The sequence below is a fragment of the Anomaloglossus baeobatrachus genome, chromosome 10 (genome assembly GCF_048569485.1).
Source record: "Anomaloglossus baeobatrachus isolate aAnoBae1 chromosome 10, aAnoBae1.hap1, whole genome shotgun sequence".
Lineage (NCBI taxonomy): Eukaryota > Metazoa > Chordata > Amphibia > Anura > Aromobatidae > Anomaloglossus > Anomaloglossus baeobatrachus.
Genome location: NC_134362.1, coordinates 49,356,528 through 49,382,617, shown reverse-complemented (window position 1 = coordinate 49,382,617; position 26,090 = coordinate 49,356,528). Strand labels below are relative to the sequence as shown.

Genomic DNA, 26,090 nt, shown 5'->3' with positions numbered 1-26,090 from the left:
TTGCTTTTTTTGTGCAGTGATCACACACCGAGTAGTCATCATCGGAACATAACCTATAGATATCCATACACCTTAGCGAGCAGTTGAATGCCCGTTCAGCCGACCAATCTCTCTCCAATCCACTTCCATACATTGGTTCGGCCGAAAATTCATGTGTTTACAATTCAGCCTCACAGGTAAAAAAAATGGTGAGGTGTTGAAATTCCAACTGTACAACATCATTTATGGGGGAGAGTCAGGAGGCCCCATACACTTAAGATTTTCATCCAGTCTAGTCAAAACCAGTACATACCGCCATTTTTCATTGAATGTGTAAGTCAATTTTTGAAAATTATGTTAACCCTTAAAATAAAGTCTCCCACCATTCTTCCCATGATGTGTTTAACAGGGAGAGGGTCGCGAAGAAATCATTGGCGGAATTCGTAGTCTAAACCTCGATTTCCAAACCGAGTTGGCGGAGAAGATTCAGGAGGTGAACGTGCTGACCATTCCGTGTGGTCTCTGTCTTCCTCGCCACCATCTTACCGCTTACACTGCTGACAGTCGTCTCTACTTTCTTTAAAGATGACCCAAGACTCTCGAAAAATATTCTCTCTGCCGGGATCGGAGTTGTGCCAGCTCTCCCATTCTGACCTGGAAGATTTGGTACATGTCTTATGTGCTCACTTGAAGAACATCTTGAAACAGAGAGATGATGCTATGGAGGTAAGAACCTCATTTTATAGATGGATGTCTACCTTGCCTACTTCCATAGTCATGATGCAAGGCTCCTTAAAGTGAAAATTAAAGGAGCTGTACACCTTTCAGGAGTTTTTTCAATTTAATTGCATTTAAATGGGGCTAAAATTCATTTTTACAATTGGGATCTATTAAAAAGTTTTGAGTTGTTTGCCTTCTGTATCTTCTGCATTACATTTGTTATATTGCTGACTGCAAATGAGTTAACTGAGAGTCTATCAGTCAGCCCACTATGACTGTATGATGGGAGTTTATACCGCTTTCATTTTTTTCTGAGCTCCTCTCTGCTGATTTATTACCACAATTGACTGAGAAGGGAAACAAAGTGCTTGTCAGAGCCGAACAGTTCAAAATTTTAATGAAACCTGTGTTACGATGTGACTGCAGGATACCAAGGTACAAGGGGGCTGCTATACTGTTCCTCACGCTAGTGGAACCCAGGATATCCTTAACCTCGGGGTTACACCTAATGGTGAAGATGCCCAAGTCCCGTGCCTGGCTATTCTCCTGACCAAAACTAATCTGTCCCCCCCCTCCCCCAGAGAAGGAACGGTCAAGAATATGATGGTAACACAGATTAAAACAGACAGGGAAAGAACAAAATTCAGACACACTGTAAACTCACAGAAACAGACACTAAGGAGAAAAGCAAGAGCAGGAAGGCAGCAACAAAAGGACAACAAGTATTAAAACTAAAACCGCACAAAGCAATGAAACACTACAACCAGACCAGTATAGAGAACCTATAGCTGGCATTAAAGGAAGTGTCCTGCCAGCATATATAGCAGGGAAGCGAATGTGACTGGCTCGCTCATAGCATGTGACTAAAGGAGATTAACAAGCAGAAAACCAGGGATTAACTCTTACTAACCTGCCTATGAAAAGACATTAGAGAAGTTAGCAGGCAGAGTGTCAGAATCTGTAGTCTCCACAGATCCTGACGCCTCCATGACAGTCGGGGATGCTTGCAAAAATCTCCTTGTGACAATCTGACTACAAAAAGTATTTCTAGATCCAAATACATGAAAACAATATTCCCCAAATGTGTAAAGCCTCTTTGATAGCACCTCAAGCTGTGGATAAGGGGACCCTTAGTCCGTTATAGCGCTTTTGAGTTGTCCGTAGCAAACTTTGTGATTTCTTTACAGCGGCTGTCAATTATCCGATGCGACCAACAATTGAGACCGACTGATCCCAAGACTCAAACCAGGTCTAAAAATGTGATTTCTGACCCGAATGCTTGGCAGAATCACTCTCTACGCATTGCTGATTTACAGAGCAAACTACGCCGCGTACGTCAAGAGCTGTAAGTCCTATGTAGAGTGATGGATCTGGATATGTATAATGTGCCAATACATAGGCAAATGTTTAATAACGGCTGGTCAGTTTTGGGCAGCATAGAGGCTTATTGAATAAAATTGTTGCGTTGTAACATTGTTAGGGGATCCGTTTTCCATAGACTCCAGTGTTAAAAACAAAACAAGAATACCCCATATGAGTCAACGGGGACCCGAATTTGGTGCTGTAAAACGGCTGTAAAATGATCGTAGTAGGGGCTAGGGGGCTGCAAAAGGAATCACCCTCATCTAATAAATCTGCTCCATTTGAACATACTGGTCTCAGTCTCCGATAACATATTGGAGGTTGAAATTATATTTGTGAAAATTAACCATATTAATTTACCTGGAATTAGTTGTATTCGTCACATTTCACATTTACAAAATAAAATTTTAATGTTCAGGATTTTCTCTTTTTGTTTTATAAGGGAAGAGAAATCGGAGGAATTACTCGATAGTCAACAACAAGTTCAGTTACTAGAGATGGAGTTAAGAAAAATGCATCAGCAGGTACAGTGCAAAAAGCTGAACATTTCATTTTACTGGTTATGTACTACACTGTGTGCAGAATTATTAGGCAAATGAGTATTTTGGTCACATGATACTTTTTATACATGTTGTCCTACTCCAAGCTGTATAGGCTGAGAGCCAACTACCAATGAAGTAAATCAGGTGATGTGCATCTCTGTAATGAGGAGGGGTGCGGTGTAATGATATCAACACCCTATATAAGGTGTGCTTAATTATTAGGCAACTTCCTTTCCTTTGGCAAAATGGGTCAGAAGAGAGATTTGACGGGCTCTGAAAAGTCCAAAATTGTGAGCTGTCTTGCAGAGGGATGCAGCAGTCTTGAAATTGCCAAACTTTTGAAGCGTGATCATCGAACAATCAAGCGTTTCATGGCAAATAGCCAACAGGGCCGCAAGAAGCGTGCTGGGCAAAAAAGCCGCAAAATAACTGCCCATGAATTGAGGAAAATCAAGCGTGAAGCTGCCAAGATGCCATTTGCCACCAGTTTGGCCATATTTCAGTATTATTAAGGAATAACGTTTGGAACTCCATTCTATGTCTGAACTGGGTGCAAAAAACCTATCACTATGGGGAGATAAGGTATGCACACCAGTGACTATGGAAGGGGAATACATGGAATAGCAGAAACTGCTGTGTGAATACTGACATGAAAAATTCAATAGCTATTTGTAAGAATGAAATGTGAAAACTGGAACCTGCATTACTGCCATGAATATATGAATAAAGAGAAATTTAGCTACTGAATTGATCAATGCAATAGAGCCCCAACACTACGCCAAAGTATTTCTCTACGTTGGGGTCCCTAGCTTGTGTGTGTCCTCTCATGCAGTTAAAAAACTTACCGTGTATGGGAGGCTGAGACCCAGGCTATATATACGATGTCGATTGGCAATAGGTGTGTATGGGGAGGGTTCACAAACGAAAAACTACTAACATTAAGGAATAACGTTTGGAACTCCATTCTATGTCTGAACTGGGTGCAAAAAACCTAAAAAACATCACTATGGGGAGATAAGGTATGCACACCAGTGACTATGGAAGGGGAATACATGGAATAGCAGAAACTGCTGTGTGAATACTGACATGAAAAATTCAATAGCTATTTGTAAGAATGAAATGTGAAAAATGGAACCTGCATTACTGCCATGAATATATGAATAAAGAGAAATTTAGCTACTGAATTGATCAATGCAATATAGCCTGGGTCTCAGCCTCCCATACACGGTAAGTTTTTTAACTGCATGAGAGGACACACACAAGCTAGGGACCCCAACGTAGAGAAATACTTTGGCGTAGTGTTGGGGCTCTATTGCATTGATCAATTCAGTAGCTAAATTTCTCTTTATTCATATATTCATGGCAGTAATGCAGGTTCCATTTTTCACATTTCATTCTTACAAATAGCTATTGAATTTTTCATGTCAGTTTTCACACAGCAGTTTCTGCTATTCCATGTATTCCCCTTCCATAGTCACTGGTGTGCATACCTTATCTCCCCATGGCCATATTTCAGAGCTGCAATGTTACTGGAGTATCAAAAAGCACAAGGTGTGTCATACTCAGGGACATGGCCAAGGTAAGGAAGGCTGAAAAACCACCACCTCTGAACAAGAAACATAAGAAAAAACGTCAAGACTGAGCCAAGAAATATCTGAAGACTGATTTTTCAAAGGTTTTATGGACTGATGAAATGAGAGTGACTCTTGATGGGCCAGAGGCTGGATCAGTAAAGGGCAGAGAGCTCCACTCCGACTCAGACGCCAGCAAGGTGGAGGTGGGGTACTGGTATGGGCTGGTATCATCAAAGACGAACTTGTGGGACCTTTTCGGGTTGAGGATGGAGTGAAGCTCAACTCCCAGACCTACTGCCAGTTTCTGGAAGACAACTTCTTCAAGCAGTGGAACAGGAAGAAGTCGGCATCGTTCAAGAAAAACATGATTTTCATGCAGGACAATGCTCCATCACATGCATCCAACGACTCCACAGCGTGGCTGGCCAGTAAAGGTCTAAAAGATGAAAAAATAATGACATGGCCCCCTTGTTCACCTGATCTGAACCCCATAGAGAACCTGTGGTCCCTCATAAAATGTGAGATCTACAGGGAAGGTACAACAGTCCACCTCTGGGAACAGTGTCTGGAGGCTGTGGTGGCTGCTGCATACAATGTTGATCGTAAACAGATCAAGCAATGACAGAATCTATGGATGGTCGGCTGTTGAGTGTCATCATAAAGAAAGGTGGCTATATTGGTCACTAATTTTTTGGGGTTTTGTTTTTGCATGTCAGAAATGTTTATTTCTAAATTTTGTGCAGTTATATTGGTTTACCTGGTGAAAATAAACAAGTGAGATGGGAATATATTTGGTTTTTATTAAGTTGCCTAATAATTCTGCACAGTAATAGTTACCTGCACAAACAGATCTCCTCCTAAGATAGCCAAATCTAAAAAAAAAAACCCACTCCAACTTCCAAAAATATTAAGCTTTGATATTTATGAGTCTTTTGGGTTGATTGAGAACATAGTTGTTGATCAATAATAAAAAAAAATCCACGAAAATACAACTTGCCTAATAATTCTGCACACAGTGTAGTCTTAGTAATTCAATGTTATACGAGCATCATAAATGGGGTCCCCTTTCTGCACACCCCTGCATAACATTTTGCACCCAAAGTTAATGAACCAAAAATCTGTTCCAAAAAATCTGCAATTCTGTTTCTGGAAATGATAAATTTGTTTGTTTAATGCTTCAAAAGTTTTGATATATGTTCTTCTTTGCTCTCAAGGTCCGAGAACTTTCCCAATTGGCTGCACAGTCTCGTAGTTACCGTGATGAACTTGATGCACTAAGGGAGCGCTCTCGACGCTCGGAGGGACAAGTGAACGCTCTCACGGAGAAGTTGCGCACCATGGACCTTATCCAGAGAGCTATACAGGTCTGGCTCCTGTATGATCGGGGTCACTTGTCAACAACTTGCAATTTTTCTTGCTTCTCTCAATGTTCTTTTGAGTACGTAGTGAAACTGAAATGACAAAGAAAGGGGGGGGGCAGATGGTGTCTTATCCAGCGGTGGCAGAAAGAATAAAATTAGGTGCACTAACCTGCTTTGGTTGTGTTATAGACACAACCACTATAACCACGTGTTGAAGATGGCTGCTGCAGAACCCAGGAGGATAGCGTTGGTGGAAATGGAAGAAAAGGGTTAATCCGCACTGCCAGAAGAAGATCACTTAAGATCAATGGGGATTAAGATGTTTGATTTTATTGTTCGACGTGTTTCGGAGCCATAGACTCCTTCCTCAGGAACAAAAATCATGTGCATTATTGATATTTGTTCCTGAAGGAGTCTATGGCTTCGAAACGCGTCGAACAAAAAAATCAAACATCTTAATCCCCATTGATCTTAACTGATCATGTTCTGGCAGCGCGATATTAACCCTTTTCTTCCATTTCCTCCAATGTTCTTTTGAGAGAAGTGGATGACAAACTAGTACCGTGTTTCCCCAAAAATAAGACACTGTCTTATATTATTTTTGGAGCTGAAAAATGTGTTAGGGCTTATTTTTGGGGTAGGGCTTATTCTCGGGGAAACTCAGTTAGGTGGATTGTTTACCCCCTCAAAAAATTACAGACCCCCATTCCCAGGAGAATCATACTTACCAGATTCCGGGCGTCTGCGTCGCTCCCAGGTCCCCCTGAGATCTTCAGCGAGTCCTCCCAGCAGGTATGCGCCATGCGGTCCTCCCCTGCTTCTGGCCAACACTCACATACATCAGATTGCACACACACACACACACACACTCATACTCGTACACACACACAATCACCTATCAGATCGCACACACTCACTGACCACATCCAGCGATGCAGATTGCTTCCAGCCGGCAGAGGAACCTGGGACGCAGTGCAGTAGAGTGCGAGGACCTGCGGTGGAACGCATTGATATTTATGAATTGTGTCACATAGAAAAACAATTCCCAATCTCTTAAGATGTAATTCCAATAGATAGATTCTTGCATTAGTACAAATATGATTGACAAAAAAGCGATATCTTTGCATTTAATATTATATTATGATTCTGCACAAAATCCCCCTGGGCATTATAGGTTTGAACCAGAGTGCAGAAATGTCTCTCCATGCCCAAGGTCAGATCAGTTATTAGATCATAAGTGCGCCGAAATGCTCACTGGCATCTAAAAAATATAAAATATTTTAATTCTGAACCTATTTACAGGAGGAGAAAGAGTTTTCAAGAAGTTTGTTGGAAGATAAAGAAGTGTTAGAACATCAACTGTCTGCAGAAAGAGAGCGCTCAGAGAGACTGCGGATGTGCGAGAGAGAGAAACAGTCACTGGAAGAAAAACTCAAGAGAGTAGAAATGGTATTTATTTTACTACTTACAAGTGTATCTCGATAAATTAGAATATTATCAAAAAGTTAATTTATATCAGTAATTCAATACAAAAAGGGAAACACATATATTATATAGAGTCATTACACACAGAGGGATCTATTCCTATATATTATATAGAGTCATTACACACAGATGGATCTATTCCTATATATTATATAGAGTCATTACACACATAGGGATCTATTCCTATATATTAGATAGAGGCATTACACACAGAGTGATCTATTTCTATATATTATATAGAGTCATTACTCACAGAGGGATCTATTCCTATATATTATATAGAGTCATTACACACAGAGGGATCTATTCCTATATATTATATAGAGTCATTACACACATAGGGATCTATTCCTATATATTAGATAGAGGCATTACACACAGAGTGATCTATTCCTATATATTATATAGAGTCATTACACACAGAGGGATCTATTCCTATATATTATATAGAGTCATTGTACAAAGAGTGATCTATTCCTATATATTATAGAGTCATTACACACAGAGGGATCTGTTCCTATATATCATATAGAGTCATTACACACAGAGGGATATATTCCTATATATTATTTAGAGTCATTACATCATTACACACAGAGAGATCTATTCCTATGTATTATATAGAGTCATTACACACAGAGGGATCTATTCCTATATATTATATAGAGTCATTACACACAGAGGGATCTATTCCTATATATTATATAGAGTCATTACACACAGAGGAATCTATTTCTATATATTATATAGAGTCATTACACACAGAGGGATCTATTCCTATATATTAGAGTCATTACACACAGAGGGATCTATTCCTATATATTATATAGAGTCATTACACACAGAGGGCTCTATTCCTATATATTATATAGCGTCATTACACACAGAGGGATCTATTTTATATGTTATAAAGAATCAGCACACACAGAGAAATCTATTCCTATATATTATATAGAGTCATTACACTCAGAGGGATCTATTCCTATATATAATATAGAGTCATTACACACAGATGGATCTATTCCTATATATTATATAGAGTCATTACACACAGAGGGATCTATTCTTATATATTATATAGAATCATTACACACAGAGGGATCTATTTTTATATACTATATAGAATCATTACACACAGAGGGATCTATTCCTATATATTATATAGAGTCATTACACACAGAGGGATCTATTCCTATATATTATATAGTCATTACACACAGATGGATCTATTCCTATATATTATATAGAGTCATTACACACAGAGGAATCTATTCCTAAACATTATAGAGCGTCATTACACACAGAGGGATCTATTCCTATATATTATATAGAGTCATTACACACAGAGGGATCTATTCCTATATATTATATAGAATCATTAAACAGAGAGGGATCTATTTCTATATATTATATAGAGTCATTACACACAGAGGGATCTATTCCTATATATTATATAGAGTCATTACACACATAGGGATCTATTCCTATATATTATATAGTCATTACGCACAGATGGATCTATTCCTATATATTATATAGAGTCATTACACACAGAGGGATCTATTCCTATATGTTATATAGAGTCATTACACACAGCGGGATCTATTCCTATATATTATATAGTCATTACACACAGAGGGATCTATTCCTATATATTATATAGAGTCATTACACACAGAGGGATCTATTCCTATATATTATATAGTCATTACACACAGAGTGATCTATTCACATATATTATATAGAGTTATTACACACAGAGGGATCTATTCCTATATATTATATAACGCCATTACACACAGAGGGATCTATTTCAAGTGTTTATTTCTGTTAATGTTGATGATTATGGCTTACAGCCAATGAAAACCCAAAAGTCATTATCTCAGAAAATTAGAATAATTACCACAAAGCACCTGCAAAGGCTTCCTAAGCATTTAAAATGGTTCCTTAGTCTGGTTCAGTAGGTTACACAATCATGGTGAAGACTGCGGACTTAACAGATGTCCAGAAAGCAGTCATTGACACACTCCACGAGGAGGATAAGCCACAAAAGTTCATTGCTAAAGAAGCTGTCTGTACACAGAGTGCTGTATCCAAGCACATTTAAGGGAAGTTGAGTGGAAGGAAAAAGTGTTGTAGAAAAAGGTACACAAGCAACCAGGATAACCGCAGCTTTGATAGGATTGTTAAGAAAAGGCCATTCAAAAATTTGGGGGAAGATTCACAAGGAGTGGACGCTGCTGGAGTCAGTGCTTCAAGAGCCACCACACACAGACGTATCCAGGACATGGGCTACAAGTGTCACATTCACCTGCTACTGTACAGTGCTAACCACTGAGCCCCCGTACAGTACTAACCACTGAACCCCCATACAGAGCTTACCACTGAGCCACCCTGTACAGTGCTAACCACTGAGCCACCGTACAGTGCTAACCACTGAGTCACCATACAGTGCTAACCACTGAGCCATCATACAGTGCTAATCACTGAGCCACCATAGTTATTACCACTGAGCCACCATACAGTGCTAACTACTGAGCCATGGTACAATGCAAAGCACTGATCCACAGTATAATGCTAAACACTGAGCCACTGTACAGTGCTAACCACTGAGCCAACATACAATGCTAACCACTGAGCCACGATATAGTGCTAACCACACAGCCACAGTACAGTACTAACCACTAAGCCACTGTACTGTGCTAACCACTGAGTCACCATACAGCGCTAACCACTGAGCCACTGTACTTGCCTTTATTCCTGTTTGAAATAAATACGATGAACACAGTTGTCAAATTTCAGGAAAGAGACTCGGAGGGCCAAAGAGTGCAGAGTCTTCTTCATGATAATCTAACACTGGCTGAAGAGATACGAATGCTGCGAGAAGAGACATCTCAGGTCTGGGAGAGAGTCTATGAGACTGATGGTGACACGGTCCCAAAGTGGGAAGTGAGACCTGTGACTGAGCGAGCCCAAAGTTGGGACAGACCGGATAATGAAGCTGAATGTAAGTTGTGATAGACATAATACTAAAACTATGATTTGTGCTTTTCTCTTCTTTACCTATTTTGTCCAATGAGCAGAAGACTTTTGCCAGAAAGTCTTATTGTCTCAGACATTTCTTGGTTTCCCTGTGATTGCTCGGCCTTGGCTGCAATGCATAAAATGTCTATTTAAAATGCGACAATTATTTTAAACTTGTAATCTACAGTTTTGGACCTTAACTCCGAGATGACCCAGGCCCTGTTACGTTTAGAAAAAGAAAATCAATATCTGAAAGAAAGACTGCAGGTCCTCGCTGGAGATAAAGTGGAACTGGAGACTACCGGGCAATATCCTACAGGTCTAAAAGAGCAAGAGGATCAGCTCTCAGACAAGATCCAGGACTTGTGTGTCAGAGAGGTAAGACAAAGCCAATGGTAAGAAAAAATGAGGTTTGGAAGCAAGATAGATGATATAGACCTCTGACAGGACTTGGTAGTTGTTGAAGAGACCCAGCTGGAGAAGCTCTACATGGTGGGACACAATGATTAAATAGTACTAAGGTTTGACCTTCCCAGGTGACACAGAAACACAGAACTCCTTGAGGGCTGAGCTTTTCTTAGATCTTCTTTCTCGATAATTAATAGCTTATTTGGGTAGGAGTTGTGATCTTCAGTATCTTCTTGCATGGGTGTCAACCACTGATGGGTGGCATCACAGTCTCTTCTCTGCACGAAGTCTGTGTGTCGAGGGCGGAGGAGGGTACGCTGCGCTCTCCCACTGCTCAGGTCCGGCCGCCGCTGCTGCTGCGGCCGCTGCTGCTCGGTGGCTCAAGCGATGGGCCGGATCCCGGGGACTCGAGCGGCGCTCCTCGCCCGTGAGTGAAAAGGGGTTTGGTTTTGGTGGTGGGGAATTTGGTGATTGTCCGTGACGCCACCCACGGTTGTGGTGATTGTGGTGACACCACCGCTGGTCTGAACGGGGATCCCGGGAGCGGTGACTGGAGCAGCTAAGTTGTTAGTCCTCCCCTCCGTGGGTAGGGGGCTGATGGTCCCGGGGCCCGGTGATGGGGTAGGACAGGATGGCAGGCGGGTTATGGGGCCTGGTGAGGTGCAGGGACGCGAGGGCAGCGCTGTGCCGTACGGAACTGTGATACTCACTCAGCCTGAGACGTTGACACAGTTCACTGTAAAACACACGGCTGGAAAGACGGTTCCCACGGACGGCTGCTGTTGCTTTTCCCCGGTAGTTAACGGTGACTGTCTCTTTCCCTGCACCTAGTACTTCTGTTGGTAGCGATGGGTTCGCCCCGGTTACCCGCTCCCCGACTTGGATATGGCCGGAGGAGCCCCTCTTTGCCCGCAGGCGCTGGCCCTGAGAAACTGGTGCCTTGGCGGTGGCGGTGTCTCTCTAATACGGTTGGACGGTTGCCTTTAATCGGGACTTAGTTGTTTGGAGACCCGGAGGTCCCCTTCACTGACGGATTTGGCAAATTCACGGCGACTCCTAGCCTTGCCGGGATCCGAAAGGCCCCTGCCAATGGTGCTGGCTTCTCCTTGTGTACCGGTCCGGTACCGCCGGGCCACCACCCGTCCACGGTCCTCACGGCAACTCCGATCAGCCTCCACTGCAGACGGTCACCGCTGTCTGCTAACCTTGCTGTCTCAGTCCGGGGCACACACCCGGACCAACTTCAGGCTTTCAAACTGTCACTTTTCTCTTCCACTACTTTCCCTCCTTCTTCTTCCTTAGCTTCACTCTCACTCTCCTCTCACTTCCTCCTCCAAACTCTAACTGCCTGTGTTTTCCTGCCTCCAGGACTGTGAACTCCTTGGTGGGCGGAGACCAACCGCCTGGCTCCACCCCCTGGTGTGGACATCAGCCCCTGGAGGAAGGCAACAAGGATTTCAGGTCTAGCTTAGGTGTACCTAACCGGGGTGTAGGGTGTGGTGATGTCATTACCTGTGACCCCTGGCTTGCCCAGGGCATCACAATTGCGGCTCAGGTTACTGCATGGCTGTGATGGCTCACTACTCTCTGTAGCATGTAAAATTTGGGATATTTTCAACAGCGGGTCATTATGGTCACAACGAACTATAGCACGGCCCACATTCTCACTACTTTACCCTGACAGATGATGTTGGGGAGAAATGGAGCTGGCCTGCTGGATTTTCAATGGTTGATCTTTTTGTGTCCTAGAAGATAATTCCGCCCCCGAGGAGTTTGTCAGCGGTTCTCTCGTAGATAACACATGGACACTTATGGAAGTTTTTCGTGCATTGGGGAAGTAAAGGGAGATAGCTGTCGCATAAACGATCATTTGGCCAAAAACTATCTAATGTGTATGGGGCCTTTAGTGCGTTCAAATATTTATCTTATTTCTTTGTCCTTCCCTAGGAGCCAGATGGTGGCAGTTTAGTAGATAAAGATCATCTAACTGGAGATGGGAATGAAAAAGAGAGGAAAAAAGACGATGTTGTAAAGGAACATCCACGAGATGCAAAGGCAGAAACTGGTGAAAAAGCAATGAAAGCAAAGCCAGGCATTAGTCAATCAGAGATACAAACTGGAAATGATAAAGAAAGTAACAAACATCCCAGAAACTTTGGTCCTGATGATCAGATAATCCAAAACCCAGTAAAAGACACTCCATCAGAGCTGCTGTCGTTAGAAGGGGGATATTCGGATAGTTCTGAAACTGAGAATCTACAGATGAAGTATGGAGAACGATGTGATGAGGAGATACATTCCTTAAAGTTGCAGCTGGTACTGAGAACTGAAGAGGTAGAGTCATTAAAAACACGGTTAAAATTGAGCATCGGAGAGGTCAACTCATTACAGTCTCAACTGGATCTAAAAAGTGGAGATGAGCAAGCGCTGAAGACGCAACTGGAGTTATGTCATAGAGAAGGTCAGACAGTAAAATCACAACTGGAATTGAGCACTGGAGAAATACAATCTTTGACGACCCAACTGGAGCTCAGTACTAAAGAGTCTGAATCATTAAAGATTCAACTAGGACACAATTCTGGAGATGTACAGTCCCTGAAGGCACAACTAGAAACGAGCAGAAACCGGGAACAATCTCTGAATGCAGAAATGGAATTAATATGTGGAGAGGTAAAGTCACTGAAGACGCAGTTGGGATTGAGTTCTGGAAAGGAAGAGTCGCTGAAAGCCCAGCTTGATTCGAGCGTTGCAGAGGTACAATCACAGAAGATCCAACTGGAGTTAAGTGCTGGAGAGTCAAGATCCTTGAAGACTGAACTGGAGCTGAATTCTGGAGAGCTCCAGTCACTGAAGACTCAACTGGAATTGAGATCTGAAGAGGTTCAGTCTTTGCAGACACAACAGAAACTAAGAGCCGAAGAAGTACAGACCTTGAAGACTCGTCTGGAATTAAATAGAGATGAGATACATTCTCTAAACTCAAAACTTGATGTCAGTACAAGTGAGAAGGAGTCAACAAAGAAAAGAGTAGAAGAAAAAGAACATGAGAACATCACATTGCAGAGACAACTTTACGAGAAGGTGGTGGAGGTAACATTATTAAAACAGCAGTTATCTGACATGAGAGACTCACACTTACTTAAGCAGCACCTACAAGAAAGTTCTGAGGAGATGCAGTCCTTAAAAATGCAGTTAGCAGAGAGCACGAGGGATATGCAATCCATCAAGATGCATCTTCAAGAAAGAGAGGAGGAATCGTTAAAGAAGCAGTTTGAAGAAAGCACGAGCGAAACAGAGATGCTAAAAAGACAACTGGAAGAAAAAAATGGGGAGGTTCAAACTCTTAAAGCAAGCTTAGAAAAAAGAGAAGAAGTAGAGCAGCTCTGGAAGAAGCAACTGGAAGAAAAGTCAGGAGAAATACATCTACTCAGGAAAAACTTAGAAAACAGAGAAGAGTTGGAGCATTTAGTAAAGAGACAACTGGAAGAGAAAACCGTTGAAGTGCAGATTCTCAAGAAAAACGTAGATAAAAGAGAACAAACAGAGCGAGCGCTGAAGAAGCAACTGGAAGAAAGACATAATGAAGCAAATCAACTCACACGGAATTTGGAAAAAAGAAATGAATTGGTGAAGTTAATGGAGAGCCAACTGGAAGAAAGAACGGGTGAGATACAAATACTCAAGAGAAGCCTACAAAAAGAAGATGAATTCGAACAGCTGCTAAAGAAACAACTGGAAGAGAAAATTGAGGAGGTCAAAGAACTCAGAGAGAACTTGGCCAAAGAAGGAGAATTTCAGAAGTTTGTTAAAGGACAGATGGAAGAGAAGACAAGGGAATTACAGGAACTGAAGCAGGACTTGGCAAAAAGAGAAGAATTAGATAAGTTGGTGAAGAGACAACTGGAGGAGAGAACATCGGAGGTACAGGAACTCAAAAGGAACTTGGAAAAAATAGAAGGTATCGAACAGCTAGTGAAGAAACAACTGGAAGACAGCACTGTCACTATTCAGTTCCTTCAGAAACAGTTACAAGACACTTGCAGCGAGGGGCAATTATTGAGACGACAGCTTGAACACAGTCAAAGGGAAAAATTATCAGAGTCCAAGAAACTTGAGGAAAGTTCCCATAAAGTGAAGTCCCTAAAGATACAGGTACAAGAAAAAGATATAGTGGTGCAATCCCTAAAGTTACAACTCAAGGATATGGAAGAAAAAGGTCTTCAGCACCAGCTTCAAGGGAATATTCAAGAAACAGATGCCGTGGAGACTCTGACGGCAGAAACCACTTCATTAAAAAGCCAACTTCATGAAACGTCGGACCAGATCGAAGGTTTGACTAGAAAGATACAAAAAAGTGCGGAGAAAGAGGAGTCTCTACTTAGAAGAATCAAAGAAAGCGAGACAGATATACATGCCCTGCAAAAACAGCTCGAAGAAAGTGAAGAACAAATATTATTCCAGAGAAGACAGATAGATGAGGGCATTGGAAAGCAACAGTCTCTAAATAGAAAGCTGGAAGAGAGCGACTGGGAGTTGCAAGTACTTAAGAGACACTTAGAGGAAAACGAAGGAAGGAGAAAAGTGCAGCAAAGACAACTAGAAGAACATGCAAGAGAGAGGCAATTGCATCAGAACCTCATGAAGGAGAATGAGGAGGAAATACAGTCACTGTTAAGACAGTCGAAAGACAAAGAGGTAAGGGAGATTTCGCTAAGGAGGCAGATTAAGGAAAAGGTAGAAGATATAGAGTCCTTCAAAAAGCAGCTTCAAAAAAGTACAGAAGAAATAGAATCACAAAAAAGACATCTAGATGAAAGAAGTGGAGAGAACTTTATGCTGAATAGACGCTTGGAGGAAAGAGAGCAACTTTTAAAGAGACATCTGGAAGAAAACAGCGCCGAACTCCAGTTTCTTAGGAGACAGTTGCAAGAGAGCGCCGATCAAGAAAAGTCCTGGAAGATCCAAATGGAAGAGAATGAAAGAGAGAGACTGTCTTTGAAACGACAATTAGATGAGAGAATATTGCAAGCTGCGGAGAAACAAAAACAAGATGGTACAGAGATTGAAAAGCTGAAAAGACAACTGGATGACATGAGCAGAGAAAGAGAGCGCATGAGCAGTCTGATTCCTGATGAAGGCAAAGAATCGGAGACCGGGGAGGTAAAATCGCTGGAAAAACAGATGCAGAAGAAAGACGAGCAGACACAATGTCTAATGAAACAACTTCAAGAAAGCACCGACAAGGCCGAAATGTCTCAGAAACGACTCCACGAAAAAGAAAAAGAAATGCAAACTCTCAAAAGCCAGTTAGAGGATTGCACAGGAAAAGAGCACTCACTAATAAAGCAGCTAAAAGAAAGGGAGATATACGAGCAATCTCTAAAGTGTAAACTGGATGAGAGCAAAAAGTTAGCAGAACTTCTTCAAAGACAACTGCAAGAAAGTGCTGACGATATGCAAGTTCTTAAAAGTCGACTAGAACAAAGCGCTGGAGAAAAGTCAGCCTTCAAAAGAAAAGCTGAAGATAATAAAACTCACAGCGGTTCTCAAGAGTCAGAGCATCGGAAAAGACACTTGGAAGCAAAGTCTGGAGAAGTCGTGAAGAAATTGCTGCAAGAAGAAGGTCAGGAGCCAAAATTAATCAGACGACAAGAACAAAAGTCTTGCCCAATTCCACAACCATCAACTGTTTCTCAGTCGAAAGTTGAGAATATTGAATCCACTTTTTCGTATTCCATGAGTCCACCTTCTAGCTCCGAAGCAACCATTCTGTCTAGATCATCAAGTCAAGAAACCTCCACTACAGATCCACCTTCTTCATCTGATTCCAATTCTGATCATACCCCTCTCTCTGCAACGGAATCGCCCCTATCTTTGCTACTTATAGAACTGCATGGTGTACGCCGAGAGAGGTCAGATTTACAAGGACGGTATGATTCCCTTCTCCGGGACCTTCAAAGACAAGAAGGCGAGCTAGAAAGGATGCAAAGAGAGCTGAGGAGAGGTCGGAACGCCATGAGGGTTCTGAAACAAGAACATCGGGAGCTACAGGAGAGGTAAGGCAATATCTCCAGGTCTTTCTCCTAAGGATTGGTTGGCTATTAATGAAATGTGGTGCAAATTGTATAACACCCTCCTCCTAGAAGTGATCGGCATTATCACTGGTGGTCCTGTGTCCCTGTGCAGGAACAACATATGGGCCCTTTATAGTCCAGTAACTCATTGTAATGCACAATTCCACCTGCTTTGGAGGTACAATTGGGCCTCCTTACCTCCTGGACCAGGTTGCACCAATGAAATGTCCACCCTTGGACATTGTCACATCAGAACATGAGACCACCAAGCCTATCAGACCCTTTTAGACTACTGCATATCACCAATATTATTTTTATTATTACGTAAAAGTGATATATGATTTGTACTGTATAACTTGCCTGGTAGGTTCTCTCAACTTTCCATACAAGGGGAACAGATCCAGCAGGAACAGCAAAGAAAAGTGCAAGAGCAGATGGACAGAGCTCAAGAATTTCATCTAGAAAATCAAAGACTGCAAGATGAGCACAGGAGGTGAATAGTTCCATAAATTGAACCGTTGGCTTTGAAATATTCCATAGTAATATCCACCTAGAAATGCGCAAGCACAATCCTAAATCCTTAAATGTACCTCATTACTATGTAACCTTCAGGGCCCCAGTGCAAAAAGAATATATGGGCCCAGAGGCGTAGCAAGGAGTTCAGCTCGGGGGGGGGGTGAAACATCTTAGTAGGCCCCAGCCTGGGCTGAATCCTGGTATTTATGACTCCCAACCTGGGCCCCATCCTGGTATATATGTCTCCCAGCCTGAGTCCCATCCTGCTATATATGTCTCTCAGCCTGAGCCCCATCCTGGTATATATGTCTACAAGCCTGGGCCGCATCCTGCTATATATGTCTCTCAGCCTGAGCCCCATCCTGGTATATATGTCTACAAGCCTGGGCCCCATCCTGATATATATGTCTCTCAGCCTGAGCCCCATCCTGGTATTTGTCTCCCAGCCTGAGCCACATTGTGGTATATATGTCCCTCAGCCTGAGCCCCAGCCTGCCATATATGTCCCCCAGCCTGGGCCTTATCCTGGTATATATGTCTCCCAGCCTGGGCCCCATCCTGGTATATATGTCCCCCAATCTGGGTCCCATCCTTGTATATATGTCCCCAGCCACGGCCCCAGTTTGGTATATACAGTATGTCCCCCATCCTACATAAAAAAAATGTTATACGTGCCTAATCCAGCAGGTCTTGATTGGTCCAGTACTTTGATGTCACCATGCCGCGACTTTGATGTCCTGCACGCGCGCTGTAATCAGCAGCAGTGCAGTGAGATGGTGTCTCCTAGAACTACGGCAATCTACTACACTATCGGCTCTGCGAACACCGATATATTTAACAGTAGAGTAGCTCTGGATGGGCCCCTGATGAGTATGGGGCCTGGGGTAACCACACCCTCTGCCCCCCCTTAACTACGCTTCTATATGGGCCCTTTTTGGTTCAATAACACATCAAAATGCAGAATTCCACCTGCTTTGGAGACAGAAATGGGTCCCTTACCTCTTGGGCCACCGTCCGGCCGCACAAGATGCACCAATGATTAGTCCACCCCTGCGGTTCAGTGTCTCATTTATTGGTTCAGTGAATTAATTGATGAAGCCTACTTTTACTACATAGACTTCAGGAGGCGCTGTCTCGATTAGAGAGGACCTATACCGAAAAGACCTCAGAGCTAAGAGAAATGAAGAGACAGCTCGGAGCGGAGCAGAGACAGCGAGAGCAGCTTGAGAGGGAGCGTATGGAACTGAAGGAGACTGTACAGCGCATGGAGATCAGCAATACGGGTCTTTCTGAACAATACCAGGTTGGTATTGCTATGTATAATTTTTTGCAGTCAATACTCAATGTATTCAGATAGACAATGACAGTGGCACATTGGAAAGTGATCAAGATAAAGAGCTGGTGGGAGTCAAAATGTTAACATAGAAAGTAATAGAAAAAAAATTGTCATAAATTGTTTGTATTGTCATTTAGGTGTTATCCCAGGTGAAATTTACTATTCAGGAGCAGAATAATCATTTGCTAACTCAGATTAATACATTGACCCAAGACAATCGTGAATTATTAGAGAAGAGTTTGGAAAGTGGAGCTTTGAGGCAAGAGGAGGAAAGATGCTACCGGTAAGGTTGTCAAATTTATTTAATGCACCGGTATTCAAAGACCCCATTCTGTCCAGATTTATAGACCATAAGGGGGGAATTTGTGTGTTTGATACCATTTTAGTTATTTCTTATTGTTTCCATGAGTATAAAATTGGAAGGAAATTGTCGTGGTCCAATGCAGAACATGTTGTTTTCTGCCTGGCGTTAAGATTACAAAGGAAAGATTCTTCCTGAACATTTTGAGAATCTGTAATTGCAATGTTAGCTACGTATGTAGGTTTAATTTACCCCATTGTTAGATATCATGTGTGTATGTGTCATGAAGGTCGTGGCATATACTCACCAGTCACCATGTTCTTCCAGTTTTAGCAGCGCTCCAGCACCGTATGACGGAATCTGTAACCTGCCAGATCACTGTGTAGAGTTAAGGCCACTTTACACACAGCGACATTGCTAGCGATGTCGCTGCAGATCGCACCCGCCCCCGTCGTTTGTGCGTCACGGGCAAATCGCTGCCCGTGGCACACAATATCGTTAGTCCCTGTCCCACATACTTACATGCCTAGCAACGTCGCTGTGGCCGGTGAACCGCCTCCTTTCTAAAGGGGCGGTTCGTTCGGCGTCACAGCGGCGTCACTAAGCGGCCGCCCAATAGAAGCGGAGGGGCGGAGATGAGTGGGCCGAACATCCCGCCCACCTCCTTCCTTCATCATTGCGGGCGGCCGCAGGTAAGGTGATGTTTCTTGTTCCTGCGGTGTCACACGTAGCGCTGTGTGCTGCCGCAGGAACGACGAACAACCTGCGTCCTGCAACAGCAACGATAAGGAACGACGCGTCAACAATCAACGATTAGGTAAGTAATTTTGATTGTTAACGGTCGTTCTGGCGTTTCACACGCAACGACGTCGCTAACGAGGCCGGATGTGCGTCACAAATTCCGTGACCTCAACGACATCTCGTTAGCGATGTCGTTGCGTGTAAAGCCCGCTTTACTCTCTCAATATAAGTTTATAAGACTCAGAAAGTGGCTCTCATAGACTTGTATTGAAAAAAGGAAACAAATTGGCCTCAGCTCCACACTGCAACCACTGTGTGATTCAGCAGGGCACAAATGCAATTATGGGGTGCCGGAGTGCCACTGAAAACGGGAGAAGTCAACGATTGGTAAATATTCTTCCTTCATGACACTAACACACATGATACCTAACAAAGCCAAAAATAATAAAAATCACTGGGGTGGTGCTTCATTGAAAAAATATATCAATTTTTGTGAACCAAGCTATACCCTTTTCAGTAGGTAGATTTTTTTTGCAGGGAGAAGGTTGGAGATAAAACACACACCCAAAAAATGGAAATATTAAAATCACTTCACCTTTCTTTGATATCTAGAGAGAAATTGACAGAGTTGAAACACGAGAAGCAAAAACTCCTTGATAAGATCATGGATCAGTATAGAGTCCTGGAACCGGCTCCTGCAGTGCACAGGTAACGCCTCTTACTCCAAAATACAACACATCCATTCAGGGGCGACACAGTAAAGACCACTGTGCAGCATATATATTTGAGTCCTCCTACCTCTGTCAGACCCTACCTGTGTATACACTCTCATTTACATGCATATTCACATATTTTAATACATTACACACACATTTACACATTACAAACATGTGTATGTACAGTACAATATGCCTGTAAAGAAGAAGAATACCATTGACCTCTAGGCAGAGATAATCCTCCTATTCTTAGCAGTGAACACTGTAGCTATTGTCTGCCTTACTAGAGGTTCTGAGTTTTCACATTAAGTTCAATATAATAAAATACACATATTTTGATAAATTACACACGCATTTACACAGTACAATATGCCTGTAAAGAAGAAGAATACCATTGAAATTTAGGCAGAGAAAATCCTCCTATTCCTAGCAGTGAAGACTGTATCTACTGCCTGCCATAGTAGAGGTTCTGAGTTTTCACATTAAATTCAATATAATAAAATACTCATATTTTGATACATTACACATGCATTTACAAAGTACAATATGCCTGTAAAGAAGAAGAATACCATTGAAATTTAGGCAGAGAAAATCCTCCTATTCCTAGCAGTGAAGACTGTATCTACTGCCTGCCATAGTAGAGGTTCTGAGTTTTCACATTAAATTCAATATAATAAAATACACATATTTTGATACATTACACACGCATTTAAGCAGTATAATATGCCTGTAAAGAACAAGAATACCATTGATCTTTAGGCAGAAAAAATCCTATTCTTAGCAGTGAAGACTGTAGCTACTGCCTGCTATACTAGAGGTTCTGAGTTTGAACCCTAGGACAGATCACAAGCAAATAATTAACTATATATTATAGCATCTTCTGGGCACAGAGGGCCCTTTACCCAATGGTCCTGAAAAGGAGAATTTACATAGGTAGACTAGATTTTATTGGGAGACAAAATTTGCCACGGAACAGGCAAATTGTGCTACATAATGTGCTTTACTGTTACATGTTAGATTAGGTGTTTCACCAGTAATACCTTCTTTAGTAGCTCAATGCTGGACACGGCTGGTAGCATCGGTTTCATTACCTGACATGTTTTACAGTCACAAGAGGAGTAACTGGATAACTGATAAAATGAAGAGGCTCCTGAAGACCAAGGAGAAGCCTTCAAGAGCCCCTGGAGATGCGCCACGATTTCTGAACCCTCCTAAAGAGCCTTCACTCGAGCTAGAAAGCCCCACAAAATGTATGAAAGAAACAATGGTGTTATTACTAGCATTTTATACCCCAGAACAGCCTCATCATGGAGCTGCAAAATCATGCCCAATTTGTTGGAAAAATAAGCATCAATGCTTTTATTATCCTGTATAACCCCTTTAAAGAGGACCTGTCACCAGTTCTAAAGTGGCCAGTTTTTGTTCTTATTTTATTATCGCTGTTCCCTTAAGTAATCCGTTTTTTTATTTTATTTTAATCTGACATACGGTTCCAAAGATATGGACCTTGCTATATAGTGCAAATTTTATGATCTTTATAAGGAGGCGTGGCTCACAGGGTAATTATGCAGAGCAGCTTAAAGTCACGCCCATGAGGATCCTGTGAGCCACACCCTTTAGAGAAAGACCTTAAAAATAAGCACAAAATATCTTCACTTTTATCTCTGGGACCGTTTGGTGGATTTAAAGAAAATTAAAAAACTGAATACTCAGGAAAGCGGCAGGAATAAAATAATGGCAAAAACTGGTCACTTTAGATCTGAAGACAGGTTCTCTTTAAGGCTCTGCTTACTTTCATATCATTTTTTATATTTATGTTAGTGATGTTAGCTATGGCAGGTCTACTTGCAAGTGAATTCTAGTAAATGGGGTCTGGAGGGAGGACATAGGACTCTGCTTGCAAGGGTTTACAATCTACAAGTATAGAGGGAAGGTGAGGGTGAGGGTAGAGGTTGACCTTTAAGGTGAGGGTGAGGCTGATCATATTGTGGTGTAGTGGTATCTGGTAGGTTTTTCTGGAGGGATAAGTTTTTGAGTTGCTTTAAAAGATTAGAAAGTGGGGAAATTCTGATTAGTGGGGGTAGAGAATTCCAGAACACAGGGGAAGCACGGGTGAAACATTGGTAATGATAGGAGCAGATAAAAGGACATAAAAAGAGGTCCTTTGTGGGACCGAGAGTATGTTTGGTACTTTATATAATCTTTGATGATGACCTACAGTTTATATATTATTCAGATCGATTAGCAATGTTTCCTTTTTGACTTATTTCTCTATATTTTGTGCTATTTTTTTTCTCAGATGGAGACATTTCTCTTCGTCGCAGCAAAAGCTCACTCAGCGTCACCAGTCAGTCCTACCAGGCGGCGTCTCCGCGTTTCCGTCGTAAGAAGTTGAGCTCCACCATGCGGAGCAGTGAATCGTTCAGCGCGGCGGACTCTTCTCCGAGAGACAAATTCCGCCTCAGACAACAAAGGGGGCAAATACAGGACAGTGAGGAGGACGACACAGGATCTGAAGGAAAGCGAGACAGCAAAGGTGAAGAGACATCTGAGAGGCCAAACGTCACCGGTGGAGCTGAACACATCTGAGGAGTTTACTGTGCTGCTCTCTCATTGACATACGGTATCAATAAAGTGGTTGTCCAACGATTAAATATTAATTTAGCCCTTTAGAGATGACATCATGTGAGCCCTGGCTAAAGGAAATGCAGATTTTCTTATCCGATCTGCTATTCTCATGGTGCAGGACCAGTCCTATAGTGGTGGGTACATGTCAGATTTTCCAAGGTGTAAATTACCTGCTTGAATGTATTATTCTCTATGTACGGCTACGTTTAACCCCAAAAGAAAGCAGACACCCCCTAAAAGAATCGCAGATACCAGACCACAAGCAATTAGAGTTGGTAAATGAATGGGCACTCACATACAGATCTGCATCGCTGTCAGGTCCCTCTGTGTTCTACAGAGACTTGCTCCCCCTGGTGACTGGAAGCAGTATCACACACGCGGAATGATACTGGTACCTGATCTGTTTGTGAGAGCTGTAGTGCAATGCAGTTGGAATGGTGAGGGACCTGACAGCGATGCAGATCTCTGTGTGAGAGCCCATCCACCATCAGCACTTGCCAACTGTAATTGTTTGGGGTATGTTATTTGTTTTGTTTTTTCGTTTGGGTGGGAGGGGGTGTCTGCTTTCTTTGATGAAGAGTCCTGCTGTATTCTTTATATTTTTTAGCTGATTGGACACTTCCTTATGGAACTGCAACTAGGGCTTATTTTTGGAGTAGGGCTTATATTTTAGGCATACTCAAAAAAGTCCCAAAAATCCAACTAGGTCTTATTTTTGTGAAAATATTTTTGGCTCTAATATAACTTAAAATGAGAAATAGTTGTGGTGTCTAAAGGCCCCTTCACATGCAACGACGTATCTAACTATATATCGCCGGGGTCACGGATTCCGTGACGCACATCCGGCATCGTTAGCGACGTCGTTGCGTGTGACACCAACGAGATACCGTTAACGATGGAAAATACTCACCAAATCGTCCATCATTGACACGTCGTTCATTTTCAAAAAATCGTTGATTGTTGAGGACGCAGGTTGTTCGTCGTTCCCGAGGCAGCACACATCGCTATGTGTGACACCTCGGGAACGACAGACTACAGCTTACCGGCAATGAGGAAGGAAGGAGGTGGGTGGGATGTTACGGCCGCTCATCTTCACCCCTCCGCTTCTATTGTGCGGCCGCTTAGTGATGCCGCACAAACTTCCCCCTTAGAAAGGAGGCGGTTCGCCGGCAACAGCAACGTCGCTAGGCAGGTAAGTCCGTGTGACGGCTCCTAACGATATTGTGCGCCACAGGCAGCAAATCGCCCGTGACGCACAAACGACGGGGGCGGGTGCCATCGTTAGTGATATCTCTGCGTGTGATGGGGCCTTTAGCCTTTATAATTTAAAGGGACCCTAGACCCTGGAATTAAAAAGTGACTATGGGTTTTCTCATGACAGTCAAGCCTATCTGGTGACCTTTGTTTGCCTCCTCCGCCCACTTTACCCTTCCTTTCTTCATGATTTTAAGATGACACCTGCAGGGGTGAGTCTAAACCACTGCAGCACAGGAGATTTAAGGGAGGCGTGGTTCAGATTACTGCGCTCCCCGACAACCGCTGCAGCCATCCTAGAAAGAGGAGGACCAAGTAATTGGCGGAGACCTCAGGAGGCTAATGGAGGGCACTAGGGAGGAGGACTATACAAGAGGTTGGAGGCTCACTTTAATATTTAATCGTTGGACAATCCCTAATATTAATTGTAAATAAAATCTACTAAATCTAGTGTCATTGGCCATCCTATTTCACAGAACAAACTCATTAGTAGATTTCTCATTTTGCACATAATGGTAAGAGTAGCGCTTATGTTTACAGGAACTTTTAAAGAATAATGTACAATAATAATTCATTTTATTTTGCATTTAATTCCCTACAAATATATTTATTGATACATTAAACACATACCGTATATCTGTAATTGTAGAATGAGTATTAAGAAAGTGCATTTTCTTGAATCAAGCACATAAGGAACACTTTATAAAATACCCATTGATTGGCCAGATATGACCTTTTTCTTTTTAATCTCTTGTCCTGCCCTGGCAACAATCATAAATGAGGATGAAATTTGCAGAAACGCTGCCCTTTTTCGGCCATCCAGAATTTGTTGGAAATGTTTCCAAAAATTTAGGACAGTTCTGGAAAAATCAAAGCCATTGGCGCCCATAACTTCAGGTCTTATTTATCAAAACAAGTCATGTTTCCCAGAGCAGCCAATAAGAAGTCAGCTTTTATTCCTTAAACTGCTCTAGAAGAATGAAAGCTGAACTGTGATTGGTCACATTGATAAAAATTGTCTTTGATAAAATAAAAGCAAAATACTTTTCTACCTGATTTGGATTACATTGTTTATTTATATAGAAATTAAGAAATGGAATTATTTCTACAAGATATACACATTTATTTCCTTTGTGTGTGTTGGAACAACACAAAAAAGGAGCAAAAAGGTAGATTTGACATAATTTCACACAAAACCGCCATAATGGGCCAGACAAAATTGTTGGAACCTTTTCAAAATTGTGGATCAACAACTTTGTTTCAAGCATGTGATGCTCTTTCAAACTCACCTGTGGCAAGTAATAGGTGTGGGCAATATGAAAATCACATCTGAAACCAGATAAAAAGGGAGAAGTTGACTCAAACTTTGCATTGTGTGTCTGTATGTGACACACTAAGCACGGAGAACAGAAAGAGAAGAGAACTGTCTGAGGTCTTAAGAACCAAAATTTTTGAAACATATCAACAATCTCAAGGTTATAAGTCTATCTCCAGAGATCTTGATGTTCCTTTTTCCATACTGCGCAACATAATCAAGAAGTTTATAACCCATGGTACTGTAGATAATCTCCCTGGACTATACAACTATAAACAGGGGGTCTTCACCTCATATCGTGGCCATTCTTCTTCCAGTTGGTTTCAGACAGCGCATGCTCAGTGGTGTATGGGGAAAAATCAGAACAACTAAACTTTATGGAGGAAGTGATAGACTGACAAATGAACAAAACCTGATATCAATAGAAAATTGCAGAGAAGGAACATTTCTCAGTTTCTCATTTTAACATAATATTTTTTGGGGAAAGGAGGGATCTGTTTAAAAAAAACTAAAAAGTGTAATATACTGTAAAGAAGAGCCATAATTCAGGTGATTATTTCCAGGTTATTCTCTCTATGACCCGCAGACACAGATTTGCATGATCTTATGTACAAGGCCTTCATCAGGGCAGTATTGTTATACTTAACAAATGTTCTGGACCCAGTAGGATGTTCCCAGATGTGGTAAGCTGTCCCAGGAGGTTGGTGGCATGTCTCGGTTTCAGCTGTATCTGCATCCACTGAATAAATGCCTA

The 26,090-nt window shown here is 42.1% G+C and overlaps 1 protein-coding gene across 1 annotated transcript in view; it reads left to right on the top strand.

Annotated features, from left to right (window-relative positions):
- The window catches only part of LOC142255149 (uncharacterized), a 72,397-nt gene extending 47,320 nt beyond the window's left edge, over positions 1 to 25,077 (top strand). Inside the window, exons 6-20 of the mRNA XM_075326616.1 lie at positions 389 to 472; positions 565 to 705; positions 1,887 to 2,044; positions 2,504 to 2,585; positions 5,392 to 5,541; positions 6,841 to 6,987; positions 9,826 to 10,030; positions 10,235 to 10,425; positions 12,403 to 16,511; positions 16,897 to 17,022; positions 18,162 to 18,348; positions 18,519 to 18,664; positions 20,036 to 20,131; positions 21,247 to 21,389; positions 22,439 to 25,077. Coding sequence (XP_075182731.1) covers positions 389 to 472; positions 565 to 705; positions 1,887 to 2,044; positions 2,504 to 2,585; positions 5,392 to 5,541; positions 6,841 to 6,987; positions 9,826 to 10,030; positions 10,235 to 10,425; positions 12,403 to 16,511; positions 16,897 to 17,022; positions 18,162 to 18,348; positions 18,519 to 18,664; positions 20,036 to 20,131; positions 21,247 to 21,389; positions 22,439 to 22,728 — 6,255 coding nt within the window. The 3' untranslated portion in view covers positions 22,729 to 25,077. The remainder of the gene's footprint in view (positions 1 to 388; positions 473 to 564; positions 706 to 1,886; positions 2,045 to 2,503; positions 2,586 to 5,391; positions 5,542 to 6,840; positions 6,988 to 9,825; positions 10,031 to 10,234; positions 10,426 to 12,402; positions 16,512 to 16,896; positions 17,023 to 18,161; positions 18,349 to 18,518; positions 18,665 to 20,035; positions 20,132 to 21,246; positions 21,390 to 22,438) is intronic.
- The last annotated feature ends 1,013 nt before the right edge of the window (positions 25,078 to 26,090 follow it).